Consider the following 26,955-nt stretch of genomic DNA (forward strand, 5'->3'; position numbering starts at 1 on the left):
GAGGAAAATTAGGAGTGAGTCTTAGGGCTCTTGCGCAGGTTGTGTAATTTCATGCTTTAATGCAGAGTTTAGCACTGCAGCGTAAGCGCATGCGTCCTGCGTCCCCTGCACAATCTATGAAAATTGTGCATAATCCGTGCGCACGATGCTTTTTTGAACGCAGCGATTTGCGTGTAAAAAATTTGATAAAATCACTGAATTTAAAAATGCAGCATGTTAATTATTCCGTGCGCTTTGGATGCAGCTCCCACTCTGTCTATGGTAGAGGAAGCATCCCGAGCGCATGAAATCGGCATTTTTTCTGCAGAAAAACTGCATTCATTATGCAGTGTTTCTGCAGCGATTTGAATCGCACATGAGCTGTCATATCACTGCAGAATTTTCTACAGTGACATGACGCAACGTGCGCACGAGCCCTTATAATCCAAATGTAGTTTACTGGGAGGTGGAGAATGGGTGCTGTGCTGGCCGCGGGGGCTGTGCTGGCTGCTGGTGGCTGTGATGACTGCGGGCGCTGTGCTGGCTGCGGGCGCTGTGCTGGCTGCGGAATCCTGTGCTGGCTGCGGGGGCCTGTGCTGGCTGCGGGGGGGCTGTGATGACTGCGGGTGCTGTGCTGCCTGCGGGACCCTGTGCTGGCTGCGGGGGCCTGTGCTGGCTGCAGGAGGCTGTGCTGGCTGTTGAGGGCTGTGCTGGCTGCGGGCGCTATGCCGGCTGCGGGCGCTGTGCTGGCTGCGGGAGCCTGTGCTGGCTGCGGGGGCTTGTGCTGGATGTGGGGGGCTGTGCTGGCTGCGGGCGCTGTGCTTGCTGCGGGCGCTGTGCTTGCTGTGGGCGCTGTGCTGGTTGCAGGTGCTGTGCTGGCTGTGTAGAGTAGGGTGATACTGCTGGCGGTGTGGCAAATGTCCCAGATGCTCTGTCGGCAGTGCAGGCTTCAAATAATGGCACCCAGAGTCGGCGCATGCGCAGATGGTCTCTCAGCTGTAGATCAGATCCTTGCTCATGCCTCCTCCGGCTCATTGATCTCTCAGCAGCGGACTTAAGCAAAATAGTGCCCGGAAGTGACGCATGCGCAGATGAGATCTCAGCTTATCATTGAGCCGGTAGCTCAATCTGCACATGCGCCGACTCTGGGTGCCATTTCTTTGAAGCCCACACCACCGACAGAGCAACTGGGACATCCACCGCACTGCCTATAGCATCGCCCTACTCTACAACCACCCCTGCCTCCTGTGTCCCTGTTCCACCACCGCCACCGCCCCCTCCCCGGTAAGACACCACCGGATTATAAGACGGACCCCATTTTTTTTTTTTTTTTAACTTTTTGTTCTCTAAATTTGGAGTGCGTCTTATAATCCAGTGCATCTTATAAAACGAAAAATATGGTATATTAAAAGGTCTGGACAGAAGCTGCCATACTAGTAATAATTTATTCTACATTAACATTTTAGATTGCTACATCAATCAATATACAGTTAGGTCTAGAAATATTTGGACAGTGACCGCATCTCTTATGATTTCAGCTCTGTAGGTCTCTATTTTTTATTTAAAATTAAACAACTGAGATGCGACTGAAGTGTAAACTTTCAGGTTTAATTAAAGGGGTTGAACAAAAATATGTGAACCATTTAGGAATTTCTACCATTTTTCTACAAAGCCTCATTTTAGGGGCTCAAAAGTAATTGGACAAAGTACTTTTAGCATAAATAAAATGTTCAGTTTTAATACTTTGTAGAGAATCCTTTGCAGGCACTGAGATGCTTTGCCAAACTTTACTGCAGTGACTTCAGTTGTTGCTTGTTTGTGGATCTTTCTGCCTTTTATTTTGTCTTAAGTATGTGAAATGCAGCTTGATTGGGTTGAGATCTGTTGATGACTTGGCCATTACAGAATATTACACTTCTTTGTACTGTATGTTTTCAGTCATTGTCCATCTGTCCTGTGAAGCATTGCTATATTTGGTTGAATCTAAGTAGAAAGTATAGCCCTGAACACTTCAGAATTGATTCGGCTGCTTCTGTCTTCAGTCACATCATCAATAAACACTAGTGACCCAGGGCCATTGGAAGTCCTGCATGCCCGGATATCACACCACCTCCACCATGTTACATTGGACTTGCTATGCTATGGATCATAAGCCGTTCCAAGCTTTATCGATACCTCCTTCTCATCATTCTTGTATAGGTTGATATTTGTTTCATCTGTCCATAGAATGCTTTTCTAGAACTGAGAAGCTTATTTAGATTTTTTTTTTTTTTGCAAAGTCTGATCTGATCTTTTATATTTTTAGGCTGAGTAATAGTTTGCTCCTGCTGGTGAACCCTCTGTATTTGCTCTCATTAAGTCTTCTCTTTATGGTGGACTTGGATCCTGAAACACCGACTTCCTGGAGAGTGTTCTTCACTTGGGTGGATGTTGTGAAAGGGATTTTCTTCACCATGGAGAAAATTCTGCGTTCATCCACTACTGTTGTCCTCTGTGAATGTCCAAGCCTTTTTGTGTGCTATTTTTTTCAGATTCTACCAAAAATGTTTCTGCTATCTCTCTGGTGGATTTCTTTCTTTTTTTTTTTTTTTTTTTTTAGCCTAATGATAGTCTGTTTCTCTTTCATTGAGAATTCCTTTGACCACATGTTGCGAGTATCAGCCACAGCTTCCAAATGTAAATTCCACACCTGGAATCAGCTCCAGACCTTTTACCTTCTTAATTGATGATGGATTAATGAGGGATTAACCCATGTAGCTTATTAAAGAGCTTTTGAGATAATTGTACAATTATGGGTCCTTTTAAAAAGAGGCAGCTACATTTTAAAAAGCTGTAATTACTAAAACCTTACTTCGATTAAGATGTCAATATCTCAAATTAGAGCTGAGAGGCTTCACTTTGGAGCCATATTGCTTATATACCTGTATCTTGAAAATGTTTTAGTAAAAAGCTGAAATGCCAAAACTTGTGTCATTGTCCAAATAGTTCTGAAGCCAACTGTAAATCTATATACAGATGGTAGATGCCGTTTACAAGGCGTTGGTGGCTGATAGCCCTTACAAAATTGATTTGTCATTGAATTAATTCATGTTTGTAGTCATAGGGGGAAGGGTACAACAGGAAAGTTATGTGTTCTTTAGCACCTTTCACTTCCAAATCAGGAGGTGAGAGGCACTGTTGATAATTCATCATAAGATGACTGGCAGATCTATTGCATGGGCAATCAGCATCACTCATTCTTCCCCTCCCGATGAAGAAGTGAGTTGCCCTTTAAAATGTGTTTTTACAGTATGTGTTATCATGCTGCTACTGAAAACTGAGATACTAATGACCCATCTTCAGGACCCTCATTAATTAGCTATAACATATAACATAAAGAATGACTCACTCTGAAGGACATAGCACATCCATACATTACATGGGCTATGATTTTAAGGAAAACTGATTAATGGTCCATTTTACTTGTAATGGCATTGTAGGAGAAATAAATACTACCAGGTTCCTCCACAGATCACAAATGATTGTTAGTGATGACCCTAATTCTTATCATCAGGGTCTCTTCTAACAACCAAGAGATGGCAAAAGTGGAAAAGCAATCAAATTATGGTCTACTTTTTTTTTTTTGCAAAGACTGTTTTGTTGCAGGAAGGTACAAAACTTAGCTTGAAATTAGAGTTGATGCAAATTGAGTCTCCATTGGACTGGTCACTAATCTGGATGGGAGCCCTGAGACGTGCCTCCTACCGGAGCGTATTGACACCTCTTCTTTCAACTGTGTCATGTCGCAACAATGACATTGTGCCAGGTCGGCTAACTGTGGATGCTGGGAGGTAAGAGGCAGTTCTCAGGGCTCCCGTCCAGTGGTCACAGATTACTAACGTGGCAGATGATCTGGGTCCTGAAAATCGATTTTTGCCAACTCTACTCCCAATCCTTTGTGTTTTTGGTATTAACATTGTCAACTGTTTAAAATCTTAAAACTGTTTGGATCCTCAACAACAAGAATGCTGATGGGCTTGGAGGATGTTGGCCACAATCAAAGTACAACTATTTGGAGATGTAGTGGTGAAGAATTGTTAAAGGACAGACCCTTTACATAATGTGCAAAAAAAGTTTATAAAAGAATATAAATTAAAATGTTTACATCTCCTTTTCTAGATAAGTGCAAGGATGAATGTAAGCACAATTCTGTGTGCCTTAATCGTCGAGGAGTCACACGCTGCTCCTGTGACCGCGTTATTTGTGACGGGGCCTACAAGCCTGTCTGCGGCCGGGACAGCCGCACTTATGCCAATGATTGTGAGCGGCAAAGAGCTGAGTGCATCCAGAAAACAGCCATTCCAATGAAACATAAAGGTCCTTGCGGTGAGTACATTCCCCTGACTACTTCTGATATGTTATTCAAATCTCCCAATGTTTGTCCATATATAAAGGTAAGGTTTCCTAATCTCTATCGTGCTTCCGAATGGTCCTACAATGAGCTTTCCTCACCTACGCAAATGAGTTGGTGGGAGGTAATTTTTAGGAGAAAGTGTGGGGGGGGGCTCTTCATTTCCTTTGCTTCTCCATGTGTTCCATATCTCCATCTTCATTAAGGTTATGCATCTTGCCACTTGTGTCAATGTTCTTTGACCTTTTCCTGTGCAATTCCGAGAAAACCTATTGATATCTGTTTCTTCTCTCGTTCTTCCTAATGTCTTGCTTTCTTCTCTCTGTCTCTGTCTCTCCTTCATAGAGAAATTGTACAATGGGTAAATGTCAGCGGGTGACCAGATAAGGTTTGGAAATGTCTGAGGATTGGCAGTCCTTAAGACAAAACTAAATGGTGTTAACTTTGCTAATGACGCCTTGTCCTATTCTCTCCCTTGCTACTTTGGATATTCGCTTTTTTTTCCCCTGTTTCTAGACATGTGGCTGCTCTATACTTTTAATGCTGTCCAAGAAGAACCTGCAGCTGTTACTTGTCCTTGAAAACATGGGGAGGGGGCTGGGTAGGTGCTTATAGACACAGGGTACTGCTTTGGATGCCCCCACATAATTGGCTGACTTTCTGCTCAATCTAAGACCTTATTTTCTCCATGTGTGCTCCTCTTTCCCTGTATTTTGTGTCTTTCTTTTCAGCCGAGGCTCTGTGGAGTAAGGATGGATGACCCCCTTGGTTGCTTTCCTCTGTCTGTCTGTGAGGTCTTCGGTCTGAGGTCTGCTGTCTAAACCACCTGTCTACCTCCAGACACTCATTTCTCCTTCCCACACTTCTCCATCCACAGCTTGCTCTCATTAATTAGTGTGGTCTAAAATCCCTCTGCTTTTCTGAGCTCGCTTCCAGGCTTTTGCACTGGTGCAGCTTGGGCTTCCACCAACCTTTTAGCTCCTTCCTTAATCCACTTGTTTGTGCTGATTTGTTCTGTGCTTGTTGCCTGTTTATGTATTGGTGCTTTGCAAAAAAAATCCTCTTAAAGTCCTCTTCTAAAAATCAGAATTTATACAAAACAAATATCGTTGCATATACTGTTGCAAAAGAGCTAATCTCGCAGAAGAACCTTGCAATTTACAATCGTGCCTCGGCTGTATTGGTCTGCATGCATATCTGTACTTAGGCGGCAAGTGTGCAATCTTCAAATCCTTTTGTATCATAGGAATAATAGGATTGTATAATTTTATAAAGACGGAAAAATAATCCATATAGGCCGGCAGAAGTCATTTTATAGCTTGCCAAGTATGAGTGAAATCATGATGACACAAACAAGTCCAATGAGGCATGTGTATATCTAATGCCAATAGTAGAAGGTAGAGTATTATCCTATACCTACTCAAATATACCTATTGCTAATATGTTTAGGGAATCATACACATGGGCAGAGTAATATGATGGAGGCAGTAAAAGAGCAGTCAGTGTCCCTGTGCTCCATAATATTAATAGTTGTCAACATTTCTGTGGATATTTAAGCTCAAACCCCCAAGTCCTCACCATTCTTTACTGCTTTTACTCTTTTGTAGCTCTGTTGTTGTGTTGTAGTTCTTCTGTAGCTTTGCTATTGGTATTCTGTAGCTCTGCTTTATTTCTGCTGTAGCTCTTCTGTAGATTTCCTGTTGGTCTTCTGTAGCTTTACTGTAGTTCTGCTGTAGCTCTTCTGTAGGTCTGCTGTAGCTCTACTTTAGCTGTTTTGTAACTTTGCTATAGCACTCCTGTAGCTCTGCTTTAGCTCTTCTGTAGCTCTGCTATAGCTCTTTTATACATCTGCTATAGCTCTTTTGTAGCTCTGCTATAGCTCATCTGTAGCTTTGCTGTAGCTCTTCTGTAGCTCTGCTTTAGCTCTTCTGTACCTCTGCTTTAGCTCTTCTGTAGCTCTGATACAGCTCTTCTGTAGCTCTGATACAGCTCCTCTGTAGCTCTGATACAGCTCCTCTGTAGCTCTGCTATAGCTCTTCTGTAGCTCTGCTATAGCTCTTATGTAGCTCTGCTATAACTCTTCTGTAGCTTTGCTATAGCTCTTCTGTAGCTCTGCTATAGCTCTTCTGTAGCTCTGCTATAGCTCTTCTGTAGCTTTGCTATAGCTCTTCTGTAGCTTTGCTATAGCTCTTCTGTAGCTCTGCTATAGCTCTTTTGTAGCTCTGCTATAGCTCTTCTGTAGCTCTGCTGTAGCTCTTCTGTAGCTCTGCTGTAGCTCTTCTGTAGCTTTGCTGTAGCTCTTCTGTAGCTCAGCTTTAGCTCTTCAATATCTTTGCTGTAGCTCTTCTGTAGCTTTTCTGTACCTCTGCTCAAGTTGTAGTCTATTATACAGACTGTAAGGGGTACTTTGCACGCTGCGACATCGCAAGCCGATGCTGCGATGTCGAGCGCGATAGTCCCCGTCCCCGTCGCAGCAGCGATATCTTGTGATTGCTGCCGTAGCGAACATTATCACTACGCCAGCTTCACATGCACTCACCTGCCTTGCGACATCGCTCTGGCCGGCGAACTGCCTCCTTCCTAAGGGGGCGGGTCGTGCGGCGTCACAGCGACGTCACACGGCAGGTGGCCAATAGAAGCGGAAGGGCGGAGATGAGCAGGATGTAAGCATCCTGCCCACCTCCGTCTTTCTGCATTGCAGCTGGGACGCAGGTAGGAGATGTTCCTCGCTCCTGTGGCTTCATACACAGCGATGTGTGCTGCCGCAGGAATGAGGAACAACATCGTACCTGTTGCTGAATCGGCATTATGGAAATGTTGGACCCTACACCGATGATACGATAACGACGCTTTTGCGCTCGTTAATCGTATCAAAAAGGATTTGCACACTACGATATCGACTGCGACGCCGGATGTGCGTCACTTTCGATTTGACCCCACCGATATCGCACCTGCGATGTCGTAGTGTGCAAAGCCTGCCTAAGTTTGGATCAGTGCAAGATAAATAATGCAATATATTTATAAAGCTGCTCTACTTCCAGCTTTGGAGACATTTATTAAAGTGTATACTTTAGACATGCATTTATCACAAATAGCAACCTGCCAGGCATATTCAGTGATGCAAGCTGGGAGACTGCTAGCCATTACCCAGATATAAACAGGTTTCCATATGTGGTTGAGCTTACACGCATCTTTATCATATATTACAGCTCTAGCAAAACTGACATATAATGGTTCCAAAACCTCCATTAGAATATTTTATTGACACCCAATTAGTATAACTCCAGCACCTGTGCTTATCCCGTATTATTCCTTCCCTGTCACACCTTGATAAAATGCCAATGCACGTTCACATGCACATATGCTACCATAGCGTTCATCATCTGAACACTATCACGCAGCATACCTTTCTTCCCACCTGAAGATATTTTTAGTGTTGTTTTGCAAAATCTATTTCTGCAGTAGCTTTCTCTCGGTCCATATGCACACTTTCCGAGAGACAGCACAGGCTTATATATAATATATACTGTTCAAACACAAGATGCTGATATAACGTAATGATGTGTAGGATGTGTATTGCTCATGTCACAGGACACATTTATCTATACACATCCATCCATCAGAGCCATGAGAAGGACAGGAGTAGGAATCTGTATAAAATAGGAACAGGTGGGGGGGGTGCCATATGTGCGCCATAATCAGCCTGCATTCTGTGACTATGATGGATGCATAGAAAGCAATGCAATGAACACCTTCTGGTGGGCTCCAGGTCCTGTTGCACTCCTCATCTAACACGTTCCTAGCATTAGATTAAGATAAAAGGGGGGCAGATGTTGTTATGTTTCATATGTGCATTTATCATAAATATATCTTTCTACATTAGGTTATTTTTATACATTGCTTATGTTGTTTTATCCGGAATTTTATACCAGACTGTTCTGTAAAACTACAGCAGGGGTACATTTGTTATACACCTGTCCCCGGTCTGGGACCTCTTCCCTTTACCCCGGTACGTTACAGTTTCTTATGCTCCATGTCAGACTTTGCAAGTAGCCCGACGTGCTCCCATGTGAGCATATGACAGGGCCAAATAATAATATTTCGGCTCGTGCTACTGAGTAAATTTCGTGTTCTTGAGAAGTATAATAGGATAATCCAAATTAATGATAACCCTTTAGCACTGAAGATAAAATACCAATAGGAAGTGATGAATGCAGTTGCTTTATTGGCCGACTGCTTAATGATAGTGTGGAGACTCGGGTCAGTGGATGCTCTTGTCCACTTGCCCGGCCGCCTTTAGAAATACCGCATGAACCAGGGCTCATCTCAACTAAACGCCCAAATTCCTTATCCATGGACAGAACACTACTCAGACAACACAGGGTGCAGGAACCTCAATAGTGATACTTTATTGGATCCCCAACAGTCAAAGGCACATAACACAAAGCCATGCAAATCACACGATGTAACAGGCACGGAGTCTCACCCTTCCACTAGCTCACCAGGATTAGAATATTCGTGCCTTTGGAGCTTCCAGGGCCACATACCCCAAACCAGCAGCACCTTGCTTTTGGCATTCACGCACCGAGAATAAGATGAGGACAAGCGTAGGAAGCTTCACGAGCACAGAAAGGTCCGTAGCCAGGTAACCGAACTGTCCCAACCCAGGTTTCTTCCAGCCGAATCTTAGGATTTTTGGCGGTGCTCCTGCACAGTGTCATCCAGTTTCAGATTCCCTAGCCGGCGCCAAAGTGCCTAGGTTCTGTAATGGACTGATCGAAACCCCTAGATTGAAGCCATGTAGCAAAAGAACAACCTGGTCACTCCAACAGTCCCTTTTTATATCTCCTGGGCACTCATTCCAGGGAATGTGGTCTTACTGGATTGGTGGAATAAGCCTGTGCTCTTATTGGGTGGCATTAGAATCCGCATAGTTAATTCTCATCTGAGTTAGGTAGACAGAAAGGCTGGGGGAAGTTACATTAACTTAGCAGTGCACATTCTCAGGCAAAAGGAGGCTCCAATAATCCTGGGAAAAGCATCCTGGGGAAAGCAATGACTCAACAAATACTAGTTAACACACCACAGGGATCTATCTATGTCTGGCCAATTAAGAACTTTAACCCCTGACAGACATTTTACACAAATGTGTCTTCACAGATAGATACAGTGTATGTTTCAACTTTTTCAAGGGTATCTCTAAGTAAAAGAGTCGGTTTCAGCAGGGTAAGTCGAAATGCTGGGTCATATATCTGTCATTTACCTATTGGTAATTAAAACACCTGCATTGAACCACTTCCTATTGGCATTTTATCTTCAGTGCCGAATTGTTATCATACATTTGGGTCTATAAAAGACCTACCAAGACCCACATTTGTGTCTTGGTATTAAGACTCTTAGTTTGCCTTTGCACCACAACCTGCTAAGTACCTGTCCATGGTCTCCAGTATGTTTCCTGTATGCCTGCAGCTTTCAGTTCCTCTGCTACCCCTCTGTGGTCTCCAGGTTGTCTCCTGTCTGTTTGCAGCGTCCAGTACCTGTGGTACCTCATTGCGGTCTCCAGATGTCACACTAGGCACGGGGAAGTACCAAGCCCATGGCGAAAGGGAAGGGAAAGCCTGTGTCTAGGGAGAGGGAATATGGTGACCCCTGACCAAACCTACTGCTGGTCCCTGTGGTCCCTCACCACCCTAGAAAGATTCCGCACCTATGCGCCAAGTCGGATACTTGATCTTAGGTATCTCTAGTGCTGCACCCTAAATAGGGAACGGCTGGGATGAGCTCTTCGTCAAGCCCACTAAACAACTATAGAAGACACAAGGAGGACACACAGAGGGAAAAGCATAAACTACTTATCATTACATGACTCAGGAAAAAGTTCAGTAAAGCTTTCAGCAACGATACCACAGAGAAGTACAAGCCACCTGCTTGCAACCTCCGCTTGAAGGAACTGAAAATATCACCAGCACCAGTCCAAGGAAGAAAGGAGTATTTAAGCACCAAGGGAATGCTGATCAATAGCTGGGTTGAAGTTGAGCTCCTGCTGAGTCCAAAAGGGAGATAAATGAATCCAGCAGGAAAGCAATCTATACCAATGAATACTGATGGCAGAAACAATGTAAAGTCGGAGCATTCTGTGCTGCCAATCGCAGTGACCTTCTATGGCCAGAAACCACATGATTATCACATGTTACACACCCATGACACCAGGATGTCTAGTGCCTGCAGCTTCCAGTACCTCGGCTGCCTGATTGTTGTCTCCAGTATGTCTCCTGTGTACCTGCGGCTAACATTACCTTTGCTACCTGCTTACAGTCTTCATGACATCTCCGGTCTGCTTTCAGCTTCCTGTACCTTTGTTACCTGTTTGCAGTCTAGAAGACGTCTCCTGTCTGCCTGCCTGCAGCTTCCAGTAACTCTACCTGTCTCCCACGTACTAAAACCGCCTTATGCACCGATGCCTGTGTGTCCACCCAGACCTTGCACTTTGTGGATCTACCTCACTGAGCATTTCCAGCAGCCTGCTGCCGCCACCAAGAGCAGCTGTTCGGTGAGGGTGTGGTATGTTGGACATTGATGACCTACCCTAAAGATAGGCTATCAAAATAAAAGTAATGGCCAACTCGTTAATACTTCTGTATTATGTTCGCCATGCTGATGCTTCTGAGGGTGGGTTTCATAGAGACTGAGTTGCCAACCTCCAAAAATTCTAGGACAATCTGAAAAAAAGGGCACTTCTTTGACCTGTCCGTAAAATAACTTTAAGGTGTCCTAGATTTTTTTGAAGCTGAAGGAAGTTACACAAATTATTTTGACTGCAATTATGTAGCTGATGTCTTCATATCAGAATTATGGGCTGTAGACATGGATCACTTGTTATAATCATAATGATATATTATGATTTTCCAATGTGCCCGTAAAAAAATATTGTCTGCCAGTGATTTTTTTTTAATAAAAAGTCAAGTTGGCAACCTTGCATGGAGACAGGAGAGCAAAAATCCCTGATATCTGTGAGTGTAGTATCTTAACAGCCAGTCTCCACTCACTAGCTCAGAGATAACTGATAATTAGAGAGTCCAAAAAGGGAAAACTGGTGAAAAATGGAGGTCACAAGTCATACAATGGCCAGAAGTAGTGTTCTTCTTCATGTATACTCATATGACAGACTATTCTGAGCTGTTACCTGAAATGACAGGTACAAGCAATGCTCATACACTGTGGTTCCTGGGTCAACATAATATAAAGGGTGGAAAAGATCTTTTGCACACACTATTGTACTCCTATCACATGATACACCCTTGGAGGACGCTAATCACAATAGCAGAAATAAGGCATTGGTGTCAGCAGGTCACTGCTAAAGCAGGGAATTAATTATAGGGTTTTTTTTTCTCCAAAGTTTAGACTTGTCAATTATCCAAGAAAAGCTCCTTTTTATCTATTGGAAGTGCAGTTTGTATGGAATGTAGGACTTCAGTTCATCTGAAACACTTGGGGAACAAAGAAGCTCTAATGGGCTCCCATTCATTACAGGTAGTTACACGGCTCTTGCAATGACACTATGCGGTTAAAGTCGCGCTCCAGTTCAGTTAATTGCTATTAGTATTTTTTTCCTGTAGGGAACAGTCGAATGTTGCTCTATTATGTTCTTGGAGAGCAGCTGGAGAGAATATGTAAAAAGGAAATATTGACTTTCAGTTCTGCCCACTGAATTAAACCAGTCTGAGAATTGTTCCTGGGCCTATTAGCACAGTACAGTGTGTCTGTACAGCGTTCTCGGCAGCAAAATGTGCGGCACAGTACAGACTCCCTACATTCTTGCTATTTGCACTCCATATGTTTATATCGTCATCTGATCAGCTAAATCCTATTGATGGATGGGAGATTTATTTTTGTTTTTCTGTTTTTGGAGCTACTTTGCAAAAAAAAAAATGATCAAGGCATTGTTAAGTTCTGTCATTTTGTCCTATTGTTATTCTCATTTTTGGATACATTTGGGGGGTCATAAAATAAGATGATCCAATTCTGTATCCATTCATTTGCATTGCAACGGAAGTGTCATACAATCTCTTCCCATTTGCCTCTTTTCCTTTTGCTGTTTATAATTTGGATCAAAAACTGTAGCCTACTGTCATGGGGTATGTAATGACAGGACAGGGGCCCCTAGGCTGGCCCTCAAACTCGAGACCCTGTGCAGTCCCTTATATAAGTAGGCTTGATGGTAGCCAGGTCCGAGCCCCCAGCGTGACCCTGACTCCTATCCGAGCTCACATCTTACTCCTACTCTCCCCCACCCTTGGGGTGGGCTGGAAACACAATAACAAAACCCCACAAAACAACATGGATATGGAAGAACGGAAACTCCTACACACTGCACTCAAAACACACAGGAGACACAATATGTGTACTGGGGAACGTTCAGTCCACTCAATATTGCAACAAAGATAACTGTAAAGAGGTTCACCAACAAGACCGGAATCGCTGGAGTTTATGCTGAAGCTATAATTGGCGCTGAGTAGTAAGATCCAGGATCTTACATAGGAAGTAGATTACTTTGATTGGCAATTGGCAACCTGAGCTCTCCAGGTCAGCACATTAAACAGTCGACGCCTAGCTGTAGGTTAGTGTTTCTCAACTCCAGTCGTCAAGACCCACCAACAGATCATGTTTTCAGGTTTTCCTCGATATTAGAAAGGAAATAATTCCATCACCTGTGCAACCTTAAGGAAATCCGGAAAATCTGCTTGAGGAAAACCAGAAAACATGATCTGTTGGTGGGTCTTGAGGACTGGAGTTGAGAAACACTGCTGTAGGTGAACAACTAGGCGACATCCACTTGCTCTGCAGTGTGAACAGAACCTGACGCCGCCTTGACACCTAACGAGTCTGAACCTGAACACCGCATGACACCTACACAACATTATTACTGAATCCAATTTTATATTAACGTTTATGAGAAACAGATCATAGAGAGAAATAGATTTTTTTAGCCCGGAACACTGGAGGTGCTTAGAGGTGCATGTGGTAAAAATGGATCTATTACACACAAAAAAATATGCAAACTGAAAACCATAGTGTTCATTTTTAAAACGATCTGTTTTTGTTTGTTTGTTTTGCAAAAAGATGGATCCATTCAAAAACAGACACTTTAGTTTGCATCCGTTTTTGTGCCATTTGTAACAAATTCAGTATAAACCGAAAAGAACTGTATCTGCTACAAACAGGTAGCAATTTAACAGGTAGCAATTTAAATAACTGTTCTTATAATTGACGTGATTATCAAAAGAGCAAATAAATAAATGAAGGCTCCCGAGCGTCAGTCAGAATCTGTACATGTGCCATTTATAATACAAGAATCCCAGGCCCCAGTATGACTGCTACCTCTCCATCCTCTGTGCATCTGCAATCTAAATATATTGAAGGGTTGTAGATAAAACTCTAAATCCTTCCCACTTACTTTCCCACTATCCCAGCACCCTCAGGAGCCTTGCAATGGATTTCTATTATTCTAAGAAATTACTTCTCTTAGGTAATGCATAGACAACGCTCATCCGCACGGCATATGGAGATGAAATAGAAATTCGGTACAGTGGCCATTTACATTTCTGTTTGTAGCCGCAGAACTCAAGGCTCTGCCATTTTTTTAGTTTTTTTTTTTACCAGTCATCGCAGTTTATGATCATTTTTTTGTTTTGTTAATCAGTACTCATCGGTATAAATTAGGCCTCATACACATCAGACGATCGGATAACATTTAATGTGTATGGGGACTATATGGGGCCCATTATTCTATATGGAGGACTATGTGGGGCCCATTATTCTGTATGGAGGGCTATGTGGGGCCCATTATTCTGTATGGAGGTCTATGTGGGGCCCATTATTCTGTATGGAGGGCTATGTGGCACCCATTATTCTGCATGGAGGACTATGTGGGGCCCATTATTCTGTATGGAGGGCTATGTGGGGCCCATTATTCTATATGGAGGACTGTGTGGGGCCCATTATTCTGTATGGAGGGCTATGTGGGGCCCATTATTCTGTATGGAGGTCTATGTGGGGCCCATTATTCTATATGGAGGACTATGTGGCACCCATTATTCTGCATGGAGGACTATGTGGGGCCCATTATTCTGTATGGAGGACTATGTGGGGCCATTATTCTGTATGGAGGGCTATGTGGCACCCATTATTCTGTATGGAGGACTATGTGGGGCCCATTATTCTGTATGGAGGGCTATGTGGGGCCCATTATTCTATATGGAGGGCTATGTGGGGCCATTATTCTGTATGGAGGGCTATGTGGGGCCCATTATTCTGTATGGAGGTCTATGTGGGGCCCATTATTCTATATGGAGGACTATGTGGCACCCATTATTCTGCATGGAGGACTATGTGGGGCCCATTATTCTGTATGGAGGACTATGTGGGGCCATTATTCTGTATGGAGGGCTATGTGGGGCCCATTATTCTGTATGGAGGACTATCTGAGGCACATTATTCTATATGGAGGACTATGTGGGCCCCATTATTCTGTATGGAGGTTTATGTGGGGCCCATTATTCTGTATGGAGGACTATGTGGGGCCCATTATTCTGTATGGAGGACTATGTGGCACCCATTATTCTATATGGAAGTCTATGTGGGGCCCATTATTCTATATGGAGGACTATGTGGCACCCATTATTCTGCATGGAGGACTATGTGGGGCCCATTATTCTGTATGGAGGACTATGTGGGGCCATTATTCTGTATGGAGGACTATCTGAGGCACATTATTCTATATGGAGGACTATGTGGGCCCCATTATTCTGTATGGAGGTTTATGTGGGGCCCATTATTCTGTGTGGAGGACTATCTGAGGCACATCATTCTATATGGAAGACTATGTGGGGCCCATTATTCTGTATGGAGGACTATGGGGCCCATTATTCTGTATGGAGGGCTATATGGGGCCCATTATTCTGTATGGAGGGCTATGTGGGGCCCATTATTCTGTATGGAGGGCTATGTGGGGCCCATTATTCTGTATGGAGGGCTATGTGGGGCCCATTATTCTGTATGGAGTGCTATGTGGGGCCCATTATTCTGTATGGAGGACTATGGGGCCCATTATTCTGTATGGAGGGCTATATGGGGCCCATTATTCTGTATGGAGGGCTATGTGGGGCCCATTATTCTGTATGGAGGTCTATGTGGTGCCCATTATTCTGTATGGAGGACTATGGGGCCCATTATTCTGTTTGGAGGGCTATATGGGGCCCATTATTCTGTATGGAGGGCTATGTGGGGCCCATTATTCTGTATGGAGGGCTATGTGGGGCCTATTATTTTGTCTGGAGGACTATGGGTGGTCCATTATTCTGTATGGAGAGCTATGCAGGGCCCAGTATTCTTTCTGGAAGGCTATGTGGGGCCCATTATTCTGTTTTTGGGGTTTTTTTTGCATTGAAGCATTTAAGGGGCAAATGTAAATAAATATTAAAGGAAGGGGAAAGCAGGGTCAGCTGGCATGTCACTTTTTATAAATGGTGGATCTTGTGTATCATGTTATCAGCCATTATCATATTTCCTTTGATGATAATGAAACTGCTGAAAACTCTTCCGGAAAGAACAGGACTTTAATTCTAAAGAAGCCCTCATGGGCCGTGGCCATTGTGACAATTGTTAGATTACTTTTTTTTTCTTTTAAAGACTGTTATATAAAAAAACTTTGCACAAAGAGTACATGAAACAAAAAACTAATGATTTGAACAATAATTTCCTGATGCCACATTTTCTTTAAAAGTAAACAATATTTTTTCTAGTTAATGACAACAGACATATATATGGTAAATAGTGACTAATAAACACACAAAGTAAATTAGAAAGTTGTACAATGTCTCTCTGGGGAGTTCTTGTAATATATGAGGTCTCATAAACACCAGAAATACAAGCACAATGCATCAATAAAAACAACACATTAGAAGAATGTAATAGAGAATCGGGGTCAGGCACGGCAAATGTTTACCGCTGTTGTATAACGCCAGCATACAATAGAGGACCTTCCTTGAACTACATAACATGGTTTATAAATGAGAAGTAAACATAACACAAGACCTGTTCTCGTTCTTCATATGTGGCGACAGTGGCCATTTTATAATTAGATATTGGAGTGTAGGAATGTCCTATCACAGGGTAAGAAATGACAGAACAGGGGCTCCTAAGCTGGCCCTCAGACTTGAGACCCTGCGCTGTCCCTTATCTCAGAGGTACGCTTGATGGTAGCCAGGTCTGAGCCCCCAGCGTGACCCTGACTCCTGTATGAGCCCAGATCTTACTTCCTCTCTCCCCCACCCTTGAGGAGGGCAGGAAATACAATAACAAAACCTCACAGAAAGGACACGGACAACGGAGAACGAAAACTCATACACACTGCACTCAAAACACAAAGGAGAGACTGCACATGTACAGGGGAATAAACAAAAAGGAAGGATGTAAATGCACAACACAGGAACTTCCACATCACACAAACTAGAAACTACAGATCACCAAAGAGTGGATCACCACCAAGACCGGAATCGCTGGAGCTACGCCAAAGCTATTATCTGCGCAGAACCACAGACTCCCATACCTTAAATACAAAAGAGGCAGCTGTGGGGGGGGGGGGGGGCGGCGACCTGCTCCTAGGAGCCACACACAAATCCACAAGAATTAATGCCTGCAGGGCTGGGGGGCATTGGAAATGAATTAGCTGAGGCCTGGATCAGGCTGAGAAACTAGGAGACCTCAGGTTTCCTGTCAGACGCTACAATGTGAGCAGAGTCCCGACACCATAGCGGCACCCAGCGAGTGTGGCATCAAACACCGTATGGCAGTGGCGACTTATCTGTAATTACAATGTTGGTTATGATCCATAAGCCCTAACAGAAATTATGCCAAATTTACTCTACCTGCACCAAATGTACAATATTAGTGCAACAATAAATATAATTTTGGTACAACTTCACCAGATTTTCACACTAACTGCATTTAGAAAAAAACAATGTTCATAATAATTGCTGTTATGAGGCCCCCACTCATTCTGTACAGATGTGTAGCTAAGGAAGTGCTGCCGCTCCAAGACCACAATGCTTCACTCAGTCCAAAGGCCCCTCTGCCATATAAAATGCCAGTATTCTAGACATGCACACTCTTGCCAATTTGTTATTGAGGCACAGCATCAAGATTCTCTTAAAGGCATTGTCCCATGTTTTAAGAGTTTTCCTTTGATATGATAGTGGATAACTTACTAACAGCTGGGACCCCCAACAATTCTGAAAATGGTTCTCTGCAGAGCCTTTTTGAATCAAATTCTACAGAACTACTGGAAATTGTTGAGGGCTGTATTCTATTTCCAGCAGTCCGGCAGTGGATGTGCGCATGAACAGTAGCACTGGCTCCATTTCCAGCTGTGGATGTGCACATGCTCAATAGCACTGGCTCCATTTCCAGCAGTCCAGCAGTGTTTGTGGGCATGCTCAATAGCACCGACTCCATTTTCAGCAATCTAGCAGTGGATATGCACATGCTCAACAGCACTGGCTCTATTTCCAGCAGTTGATGTGCGCATGCTCAATAGCACTGACTCAATTTCCAGCAGTCCAGCAGTGGATATGCGCATGCACAACAGCCCTGGCTTTAATTCCAGCAGTATTGCTGTGGATGTGCACATGCTCAACAGAACTGGCTATATTTCTACCAGTACAGCAATGTACTCCATTTCCAGCAGTCCAGCAGTGGATGTCTACATGCTCAACAACACTGGCTCTATTTCCACAGTCGGACAGTGGATGTCTGCATGCGCAACAGGACTGGCTCTATTTCCACAGTCAGACAGTGGATGTCTGCATGCGCAACAGGACTGGCTCTATTTCCACAGTCAGACAGTGGATGTCTGCATGCGCAACAAGACTGGCTATATTTCTACCAGTACAGCAATGTACTCCATTTCCAGCAGTCCAGCAGTGGATGTCTACATGCTCAACAACACTGGCTCTATTTCCACAGTCGGACAGTGGATGTCTGCATGCACAACAACACTGGCTCTATTTCCACAGTCGGACAGTGGATGTCTGCATGCGCAACAGGACTGGCTCTATTTCCACAGTCAGACAGTGGATGTCTGCATGCGCAACAGGACTGGCTCTATTTCCAGCAGTCTGGCAGTGGATGTGCACATGTACAACAGGACTGGCTCTATTTCCAGTAGTCTGGCAGTGGATGTGTGCATGGTCAACCACTCCTTCATTTAGGAGGGCTTTACAAAGCCTGTTTTGGGGATCACTGGGTTGGACCATAAATTATTACACACCTTATCAATAGTTGATAATTTAAAGCTAGTGAAAATCATAAGCTTTTAAATGGGAGTGACTACAACTAATTTATTATAGTTGGCCACCACTTTTCTTACAATCTGATCAGACTGACATTAGTCAGTATTAGACACTTGTTGTAAATGTGTCTTTAAGGCTAAGGATACATGGCAAGTAAAATGGAGTGAGTGGAATGCGATAAAAAAAAATCGCATTTCACTCGGACCACTGTAACTCAATGGGGCCGCTCCAATTAATGATTTTTTTTCTCAGCCCTACTAAAAAACAATCGCAGCATACTGCAGGTGGCATCCAAGTAGTTTTCTCTTGCACCCATTCAAGTCTATGGGTGCTAGAGAAACATTGTACTGCACTCGCATTACAGCAAAGTGCAGTGTGATATATGCATCAGCTGACAATGGAGGAGATAGGGAGATTACGCCCTCCCTTTCCTACGCAACGTGCACCCTCTCCTCCATGGCTGTGCTGCGATCGCAGGATTGCATCACAGAGGCATGACACTCGACTAACACTCACAGCAGAGCATGAGCCGAGTGCCATGCGATCCACTTGCAGTAATGCTTATGTGGCCCCTGCCTAAATGTTGGAACTCTACAATGACCCATTGTGGAATCTCAGGATTGGTAAACATATCAAAGACTAGAGGGCTCCGGCTCCTGTACATTATGCCACCCAATACCCTAATCCTGGGAGTAGGACTAGTTTGACATTTCCTCATGGAAGCCTCTTCATGGTGTTGTCCAAATGGTCTCCAGATTGAATGGAGATATATCCTTTTCTGTGATGAGTCACACCTTCATCTTGCATGAAATGGTATCAAGATTTGCACAGAGAATTTATGGGCAATACCATATAGGAGCCTTCACAAGGGAACATCTCACCAGTCCAACTCCCGGTATTATGATGTGGAGTGACATAATGTACAGTAGCTGGACCTCTCTGCTCTTCATTATAGGTACACTATAGGTACACTATAGGCTTGGTGTTACATTGATTTAGTCATAGAATTAATGGTACAGCCATTTCTCCAAATTATCCCAGGAGCTGTTTACTGTTTATCAACACGACAGTGCCAGGCTGCATGTTGCTCATCCTACTGTGAGAAGTCTTCAAGGCCTCAACATGCTATCATGGCCTTCAGCATCTCCAGATTTGTCTGCCATCGAGCACATCTGGGGCCTTATTCGACGGTGATTACACAGGAGCTCCCAACAGTGGGAATCGGATTCAATCTGGGCTGCTGAGTTCCATTGAGGATGCTGGACAAGATTTGAAGAAAGTGGTTCATTGTCAACGTGTTTAAAAATCAGTCCGATTCCTTCTTCAGGACAACCACATAAATTTTTTATCGAGAATACGATCTTGATGATTTTCCCAAGTGCATTAGCGTGGTAGAAAATTTCTCAGATGACAATCCGTTAATAACCTCAGTGATAGCAGTCAAAGCTGTAAGTGCAGGCATTTCAGATTATGGCCATACTCCATACGTAATAAATTGAGAAGGTCTGAAAATTTTGTTTCCATATTTTTACTATCTGCAATCAGTAACGCCTTTATCCATCTAGTGATTTCCATAATTCCATGACATTTCCCAGGTGGTGTTTGAATTTCTATGCTCAGTAGTTTGTGTATATGTGTGTATATATACACATATATCTATCTATCTATATATATATATATATATATAATATATGTGTGTGTATGTGTATACAGTACATATATATATATATATATACACATATACACAGTACAGGCCAAAAGTTTGGACACACCTTCTCATTCAAAGAGTTTTCTTTATTTTCATGACTCTGAAAATTGTGAATTTACATTGAAGGCATCAAAACTATGAATTAACACATGTGGAATGAAATACTTAACACAAAAGTGTGAAACAACTGAAAATATGTCTTATATTCTAGGTTCTTCAAAGTAGCCACCTTTTGCTTTGATTACTGCTTTGCACACTCTTGGCATTCTCTTGATGAGCTTCAAGAGGTAGTCACCGGAAATGGTCTTCCAACAATCTTGAAGGAGTTCCCAGAAATGCTTAGCACTTGCTGGCCCTTTTGCCTTCACTCTGCGGTCCAGCTCACCCCAAACCATCTTCATTGGGCTCAGGTCTGGTGACTGTGGAGGCCAGATCATCTGGCGTAGCACCCCATCCTCTCCTTCTTAGTCAAATAGCCCTTACACACAGGGCTGTGGAGTCGGAGTCGGAGTCGGAGCTCATTTTGGTGGAGTCGGAGTCGGAGTCGGTATAAAATGCACCGACTCCGACTCCTAAAATATATAATAAATTGGGGACAGGAGTGCAATGCAGAATGTGCTGAATATTTTACTAAATAACAACATTTAGTATAATGCTTATATTTAAGTGAAAAATGTATTGTAGTACAATGTGAACATCAGACATTTAATTGTTTTTATGATACAATAATCAAGATATTTGGATAGAACATAAAATATTTATTGGAATACAACTTTAGAACACAAAAAAACTAATAAATTGTAAATATGTAATATATATAATATATATATATATATACAGTGTATATACACACACACAAGATATATATGTAATCTACTGTATATTACATATTGTATTACATATTTACAATTTATTACAGTTTTTTGTGTTCTAAAGTTGTATTCCAATAAATATATTTTATGTTCTATCCAAATATCTTGATTATTGTATCATAAAAATTATTAAATGTCTGATGTTCACATACACATATTCATGTACTACAATAAATTTTTCACCTAACTATAAGCAATATATGTAGGAGTCGGAGTCGGAGCCGGAGTCGGAGCCGGAGTCGGTGCAAGAGAATTTGAGGAGTCGGAGTCAGAGTCGGAGTCGAAGGTTTGGCTTACCGACTCCACAGCCCTGCTTACACAGCCTGGAGGTGTGTTTGTGGTCATTTTCCTGTTGAAAAATAAATAATGGTCCAACTAAACGCAAACCGGATGGAACAGCATGCTGCTGCAAGATGCTGTGGTAGCCATGCTGGTTCAGTATGCCTTCAATTTTGAATAAATCCCCAACAGTGTTACCAGCAAAGCACCCCCACACCCTCACACCTCCTCCTCCATGCTTAACGGTGGGAACCAGGCATGTAGAGTCCATCCGTTCACCTTTTCTGCGTCGCACAAAGACACGGTGGTTGGATCCAAAGATCTCAAATTTGGACTCATCAGAGTAAAGCACAGATTTCCACTGGTCTAATATCCATTCCTTGTGTTCTTTAGCCCAAACAAGTTTCTTCTGCTTGTTGCCTGTCCTTAGCAGTGGTTTCTTAGCAGCTATTTTACCATGAAGGCATGCTGCACAAAGTCTCCTCTTAACAGTTGCTCTAGAGATGCTAGAACTCTGTGTGGCAGTGACCTGGTCTCTAATTTGAGCTGCTGTTAACTTGCGATTTCTGAGGCTGGTGACTCGGATAAACTTATCCTCCGCAGGAGAGGTGACTCTTGGTCTTCCTTTCCTGGGGTGGTCCTCATGTGAGCTAGTTTCTTTGTAATTCTAACAGTCTGTTCAGTAGGACTATCAGCTGTGTATCCACCAGACGTCTGCACAACACAACTAATGGTCCCAACCCCATATATAAGGCAAGAAATCCCACTTATTAACCTGACAGGGCACACTTTTGAAGTGAAAACCATTTCCGGTGACTACCTCTTGAAGCTAATCAAGAGAATGCCAAGAGTGTGCAAAGCAGTAATCAAAGCAAAAGGTGGCTACTTTGAAGAACCTAGAATATAAGACATATTTTCAGTTGTTTCACACTTTTTTGTTAAGTATTTCATTCCATAGTTTTGATGCTTTCAATGTGAATCTACAATTTTCAGAGTCATGAAAATAAAGAAAACGCTTTGAATGAGGTGTATCCAAACGTTTGGTCTGTAGTGTATATATACTGTATATATATATATATATGTGTGTGTGTGTATACATGAGTAAGGACGAATGTCCGAAATGCGTAGGGAGGGGCTGGATGCCCGGAATACGCAATTTTAAAGGATTTTAATGTGTCAATAAGTCTTGAAGAATTTTATGAGGAACAGTGTGTGGGATTCCTTCATCCTTTTCTTGTGTGTGTGTTTGTATATGCATGTGTGTGTATACGTACAGTTGGAACCAGATGTTTACATGTACTATCTAAAAAGACACACATGCATGATTTTCTCATTATCTGACATGAAATCAGAATAAACCTTTCCCATTTTAGGTCAATTAGGAACCAAAATTATTTATATTTGCCAAATGCCAAAATAATGAGAGAGAATGTTCTCAGGCATTTTTATTACTTTCTACAAAGTCAAAAGTTTACATATACACTTAGGCGGGCTTTGCACACTACGACATCGCAGGTGCGATGTCGGTGGGGTCAAATCGAAAGTGACGCACATCCGGCGTCGCAGTCGATATCGTAGTGTGTAAATCCTTTTTGATACGATTAACGAGCGCAAAAGCGTCGTTATCGTATCATTGGTGTAGGGTCTGACATTTCCATAATGCCGGTGCAGCGACAGGTACGATGTTGTTCCTCATTCCTGCGGCAGCACACATCGCTGTGTGTGAAGCCGTAGGAGCGAGGAACATCTCCTACCTGCGTCCCGGCTGCAATGCGGAAGGAATGAGGTGGGCGGGATGTTTACATCCTGCTCATCTCCGCCCCCCGCTGCTATTGGCCGCCTGCCGTGTGACGTTGCTGTGACGCCGCACGACCCGCCCCCTTAGGAAGGAGGCGGATCACCGGTCAGAGCGACGTCGCAGGGCAGGTGAGTGCATGTGAAGCTGGCGTAGCGATAATGTTCGCTACGGCAGCTATCACAAGATATCGCTGCTGCGACGGAGGCGGGGACTATCGCGCTCGACATCGCAGCATCGGCTTGCGATGTCGCAGCGTGCAAAGTATCCCTAAGAGTACTATGCCTTTAAACAATATGGGACAGCCCATATGATGATGTCATGTCTTTGGAAGCTTCTGATAGGTTTATTGGCAACATCTGAGTTAATTAGAGACAAAACTGTGGATTTATTGCAATGAATAACTGAAATGCACTGCTTCTTTGTGTAGCATCATGGGAAAGTCACAAGAAATCAGCCTTTTTAGATGTGTATGTACGCTTCTAGTTTCAACTGTGTATATATGTGTGTGTAAAAAAAAATAAAATAAAAATATATATATTTACATATATATATATATATATATATATATATATATATATTTATTTATTAAAATATGCCTGCTCTGTTGTTTTGATAGAACATTGAAAGACAACCCATTACATAACTGTAAAATACAGCAATGACTAAATACCGCCAGTCGCTGCATATGGAATATGGAGTCCATGTACTGACCTCAGTCGTGTACTGTATTTTTCGTACCACTTATATCCAAACCCAGTTCATAATCACTATGTGAAGAAATGTGACAGGATAACAGATTTCCATTATCTGCACCCGTCCTGGAGTGCGGCATTACAATATGAAACCTGGCAAGATTTCTCTTCTGTGCTTATTGGTTCATGAAAAGGTGGCACTGGCTGCAATAGCCTTTGCAGCGAAGGGAAGCATTTGTCATTTATAATATACGGTTGTAATAACATCAGAAATAGTACCCGATAAATCTACCTTGCCTATGTCTCATATATATTGAATGTAAAGCGGTTTTGCATGCCCAACTACAGCTGCCATAAAAGATTAAAGGAGCATCGGCCCATTCATTAGACACAGTATATGCACTAGATGGAGGTGTACGCCTGCGCTTATAGGTCGTGTGCAGTTATCTTTAATTATGTAACAAAACTTGCCTGGCTGGAAGTCTGATACTAAAAGGAAATGCTAGAAAAAAAAAAAGCGTGAAAGATGATGTCAGCTCCTGAAAGTAACAAAAAAGCCACCGTGCACCACGAGCAGCAGAATCTGCAAATATTTAACGCAAACACTTTATGAAGCCGCCATAAAAACTCTCATTTTGTCGTATTGTGAGGTTTTTGATCTGATGTAGAACGGAACGTTGGACTTTAGGTCGTCACTGGAAATCCCTGAACATTTCCCAAATCCGTGAAGTAATAGAACATCAATACTTATTTCAAACATAAATATTTACTAATAATGAACGGCGACAACCAAGAAAGCATGCCCCAACTAACTGGTCTTGTGGCTTAAAACGATTCTGCTCTGAAGGCTACGTGCACACAATGAGTATTTTTAAGCCAAAACCAGAAATGGAAAAGTCAGAGGAAAAGTATAATAGAAACTCGGGGTCCACATCTGCATTTCTTACCCACTCCTGGTTTTGGCTTACAAATACTGATGTAAAAAACTTACTCTACGTGTGCACATGGCCTAAAGAGTTTTCTCATCATCATTACTGTTTAAAAGTGACACATACTTGTAGAATCAAAAACAGGGATTTATAATTTTGTAGTAAAATTCTTGATCACTAGGTTACCAGCCTCCTCTGCAGTCTGCTAGAGGTGGCAGATTTTTGGGCAAGGAGCAAGCTCTTACAAGCTGTTTACTGTACAGCTTGTAATTGTAGCTCTGAAGCTATCTGGATAGCTGGATGCAGTGCTCCTCTGATGCAATGCTTCTTCTTATCGCAGCAATCCAGAAGCAAACAGTCCAGAAAGCAAGGAACATAGCCTGCAGTCTGAGTTATCAATCATTCTGGAGTGTACTGCCCTCGGCGAGCAGGAAGTCGGGTGACCATTTTTCTCAGGGTTATATCTTGGCTGGCCTGTAACTCTGTTGTTCTCCCCTTTTTTCTTTCTTTTTTTCTTTTTTTGTCTTTCTTTCTTTTTCCTCCCTTCCTTACTTTCTTTCCTCCCTTATTTCCTTTCCAGCACACATTCCTTCCTTTCCCCATCCACTCCTTCCTTTCCCCCATACATTTCTTCCTCCTTTCCTTCCCTCTTTCCTTATTTCCTTCTTTCTTTGTATTTATTTCCTCCTTTCTTTTCTTTTTCCTCCCTTGCTTCCTTACTTTATTTCCTCTCTTCCTTCCTATCCCCATATGTTTCTTCCTTTTTTCTTTCCTTCCTTTTATCTTTCTTTCTTACTTTATTTTCTTTCCTCCTTTGTTTTCTTTTTCCTCCCTTCTGTTCTATTTACTCCTTTCGTTTCTTTTTCCTCCCTTTCTTACTTTCTTTCCTCCTTTCCTTCCTTTCCCCATCCACTCCTTCCTTTCCCCCATACATTTTTTTCCTTCATTCCTTCCTTCTTTCCTTATTTCCGTTTTTCTTTTTATTTCTTTATTTCCTCCTTTCTTTTTATTTTCCTCCCTTTCTTCCTTACTTTTCTCCTTTCCCCATACGTTTCTTCCTTCTTTCCTTCCTTCTTTTCTTATTTCCTCCTTTCTTTTTCCTCCCTTCCTGCCTTCCTTTCCTCCGTTCCCCCATACGTTTCTTCCTTCTTTCCTGTCTTCTTTTCTTATTTCCTCCTTTCTTTTTCCTCACTTCCTTCCTTACTTTCCTCCTTTCCCCCATACGTTTCTTCCTTCTTTCCTTCCTTATTTTCTCCTTTCTTTTTCCTCCCTTCCTTCCTTACTTTCCTCCTTCCCCCCATACGTTTCTTCCTTCTTATTTCCTCCTTTCTTTTTCCTCCCTTCCTTACTTTCCTCCTTTCCCCCATACGTTTCTTCTTTCTTTCCTTCCTTCTTTTCTTATTTCCTCCTTTCTTTTTTCTCCCTTCCTTACTTTCCTCCTTTTCCCCATACATTTCTTCCTTATTTCCTTCCTTCTTTTCTTATTTCCTCCTTTCTTTTTCCTCCCTTCCTTCCTTACTTTCCTCCTTTCCCCCATACGTTTCTTCCTTCTTTCCTTCCTTTCTTCCTTTCTTTTTCCTCTCTTCCTTCCTTACTTTCCTCCTTTCCCCCATACGTTTCTTCCTTCTTTCCTTCCTTCTTTTCTTATTTCCTCCTTTCTTTTTCCTTCCTTCCTTACTTTCCTCCTTTCCCCCATACGTTTCTTCCTTCTTTCCTTCCTTCGTTTCTTATTTCCTCCTTTCTTTTTCCTCCCTTCCTTCCTTACTTTCCTCCTTTCCCCCATACGTTTCTTCCTTCTTTCCTTCTTTCCTTCCTTTCTTTTTCCTCTCTTCCTTCCTTACTTTCCTCCTTTCCCCCATACGTTTCTTCCTTCTTTCCTTCCTTCTTTTCTTATTTCCTCCTTTCTTTTTCCTCCTTTCCTTCCTTACTTTCCTCCTTTCCTTTCTTTCCTTTCCCCCAT

General features: G+C 42.7%; 1 protein-coding gene across 15 annotated transcripts in view; it reads left to right on the plus strand.

Annotated features, from left to right (window-relative positions):
• Nucleotides 1-26,955, plus strand: part of AGRN (agrin) — a 670,274-nt gene that overhangs the window by 447,410 nt on the left and 195,909 nt on the right. For all 15 annotated transcript variants that reach the window (XM_075327095.1, XM_075327101.1, XM_075327098.1 and 12 more), the window contains one exon: nucleotides 4,138-4,344. In XM_075327095.1, coding sequence (XP_075183210.1) covers nucleotides 4,138-4,344 — 207 coding nt within the window. The remainder of the gene's footprint in view (nucleotides 1-4,137; nucleotides 4,345-26,955) is intronic.

The sequence above is a fragment of the Anomaloglossus baeobatrachus genome, chromosome 11, assembly GCF_048569485.1.
Source record: "Anomaloglossus baeobatrachus isolate aAnoBae1 chromosome 11, aAnoBae1.hap1, whole genome shotgun sequence".
NCBI lineage: Eukaryota > Metazoa > Chordata > Amphibia > Anura > Aromobatidae > Anomaloglossus > Anomaloglossus baeobatrachus.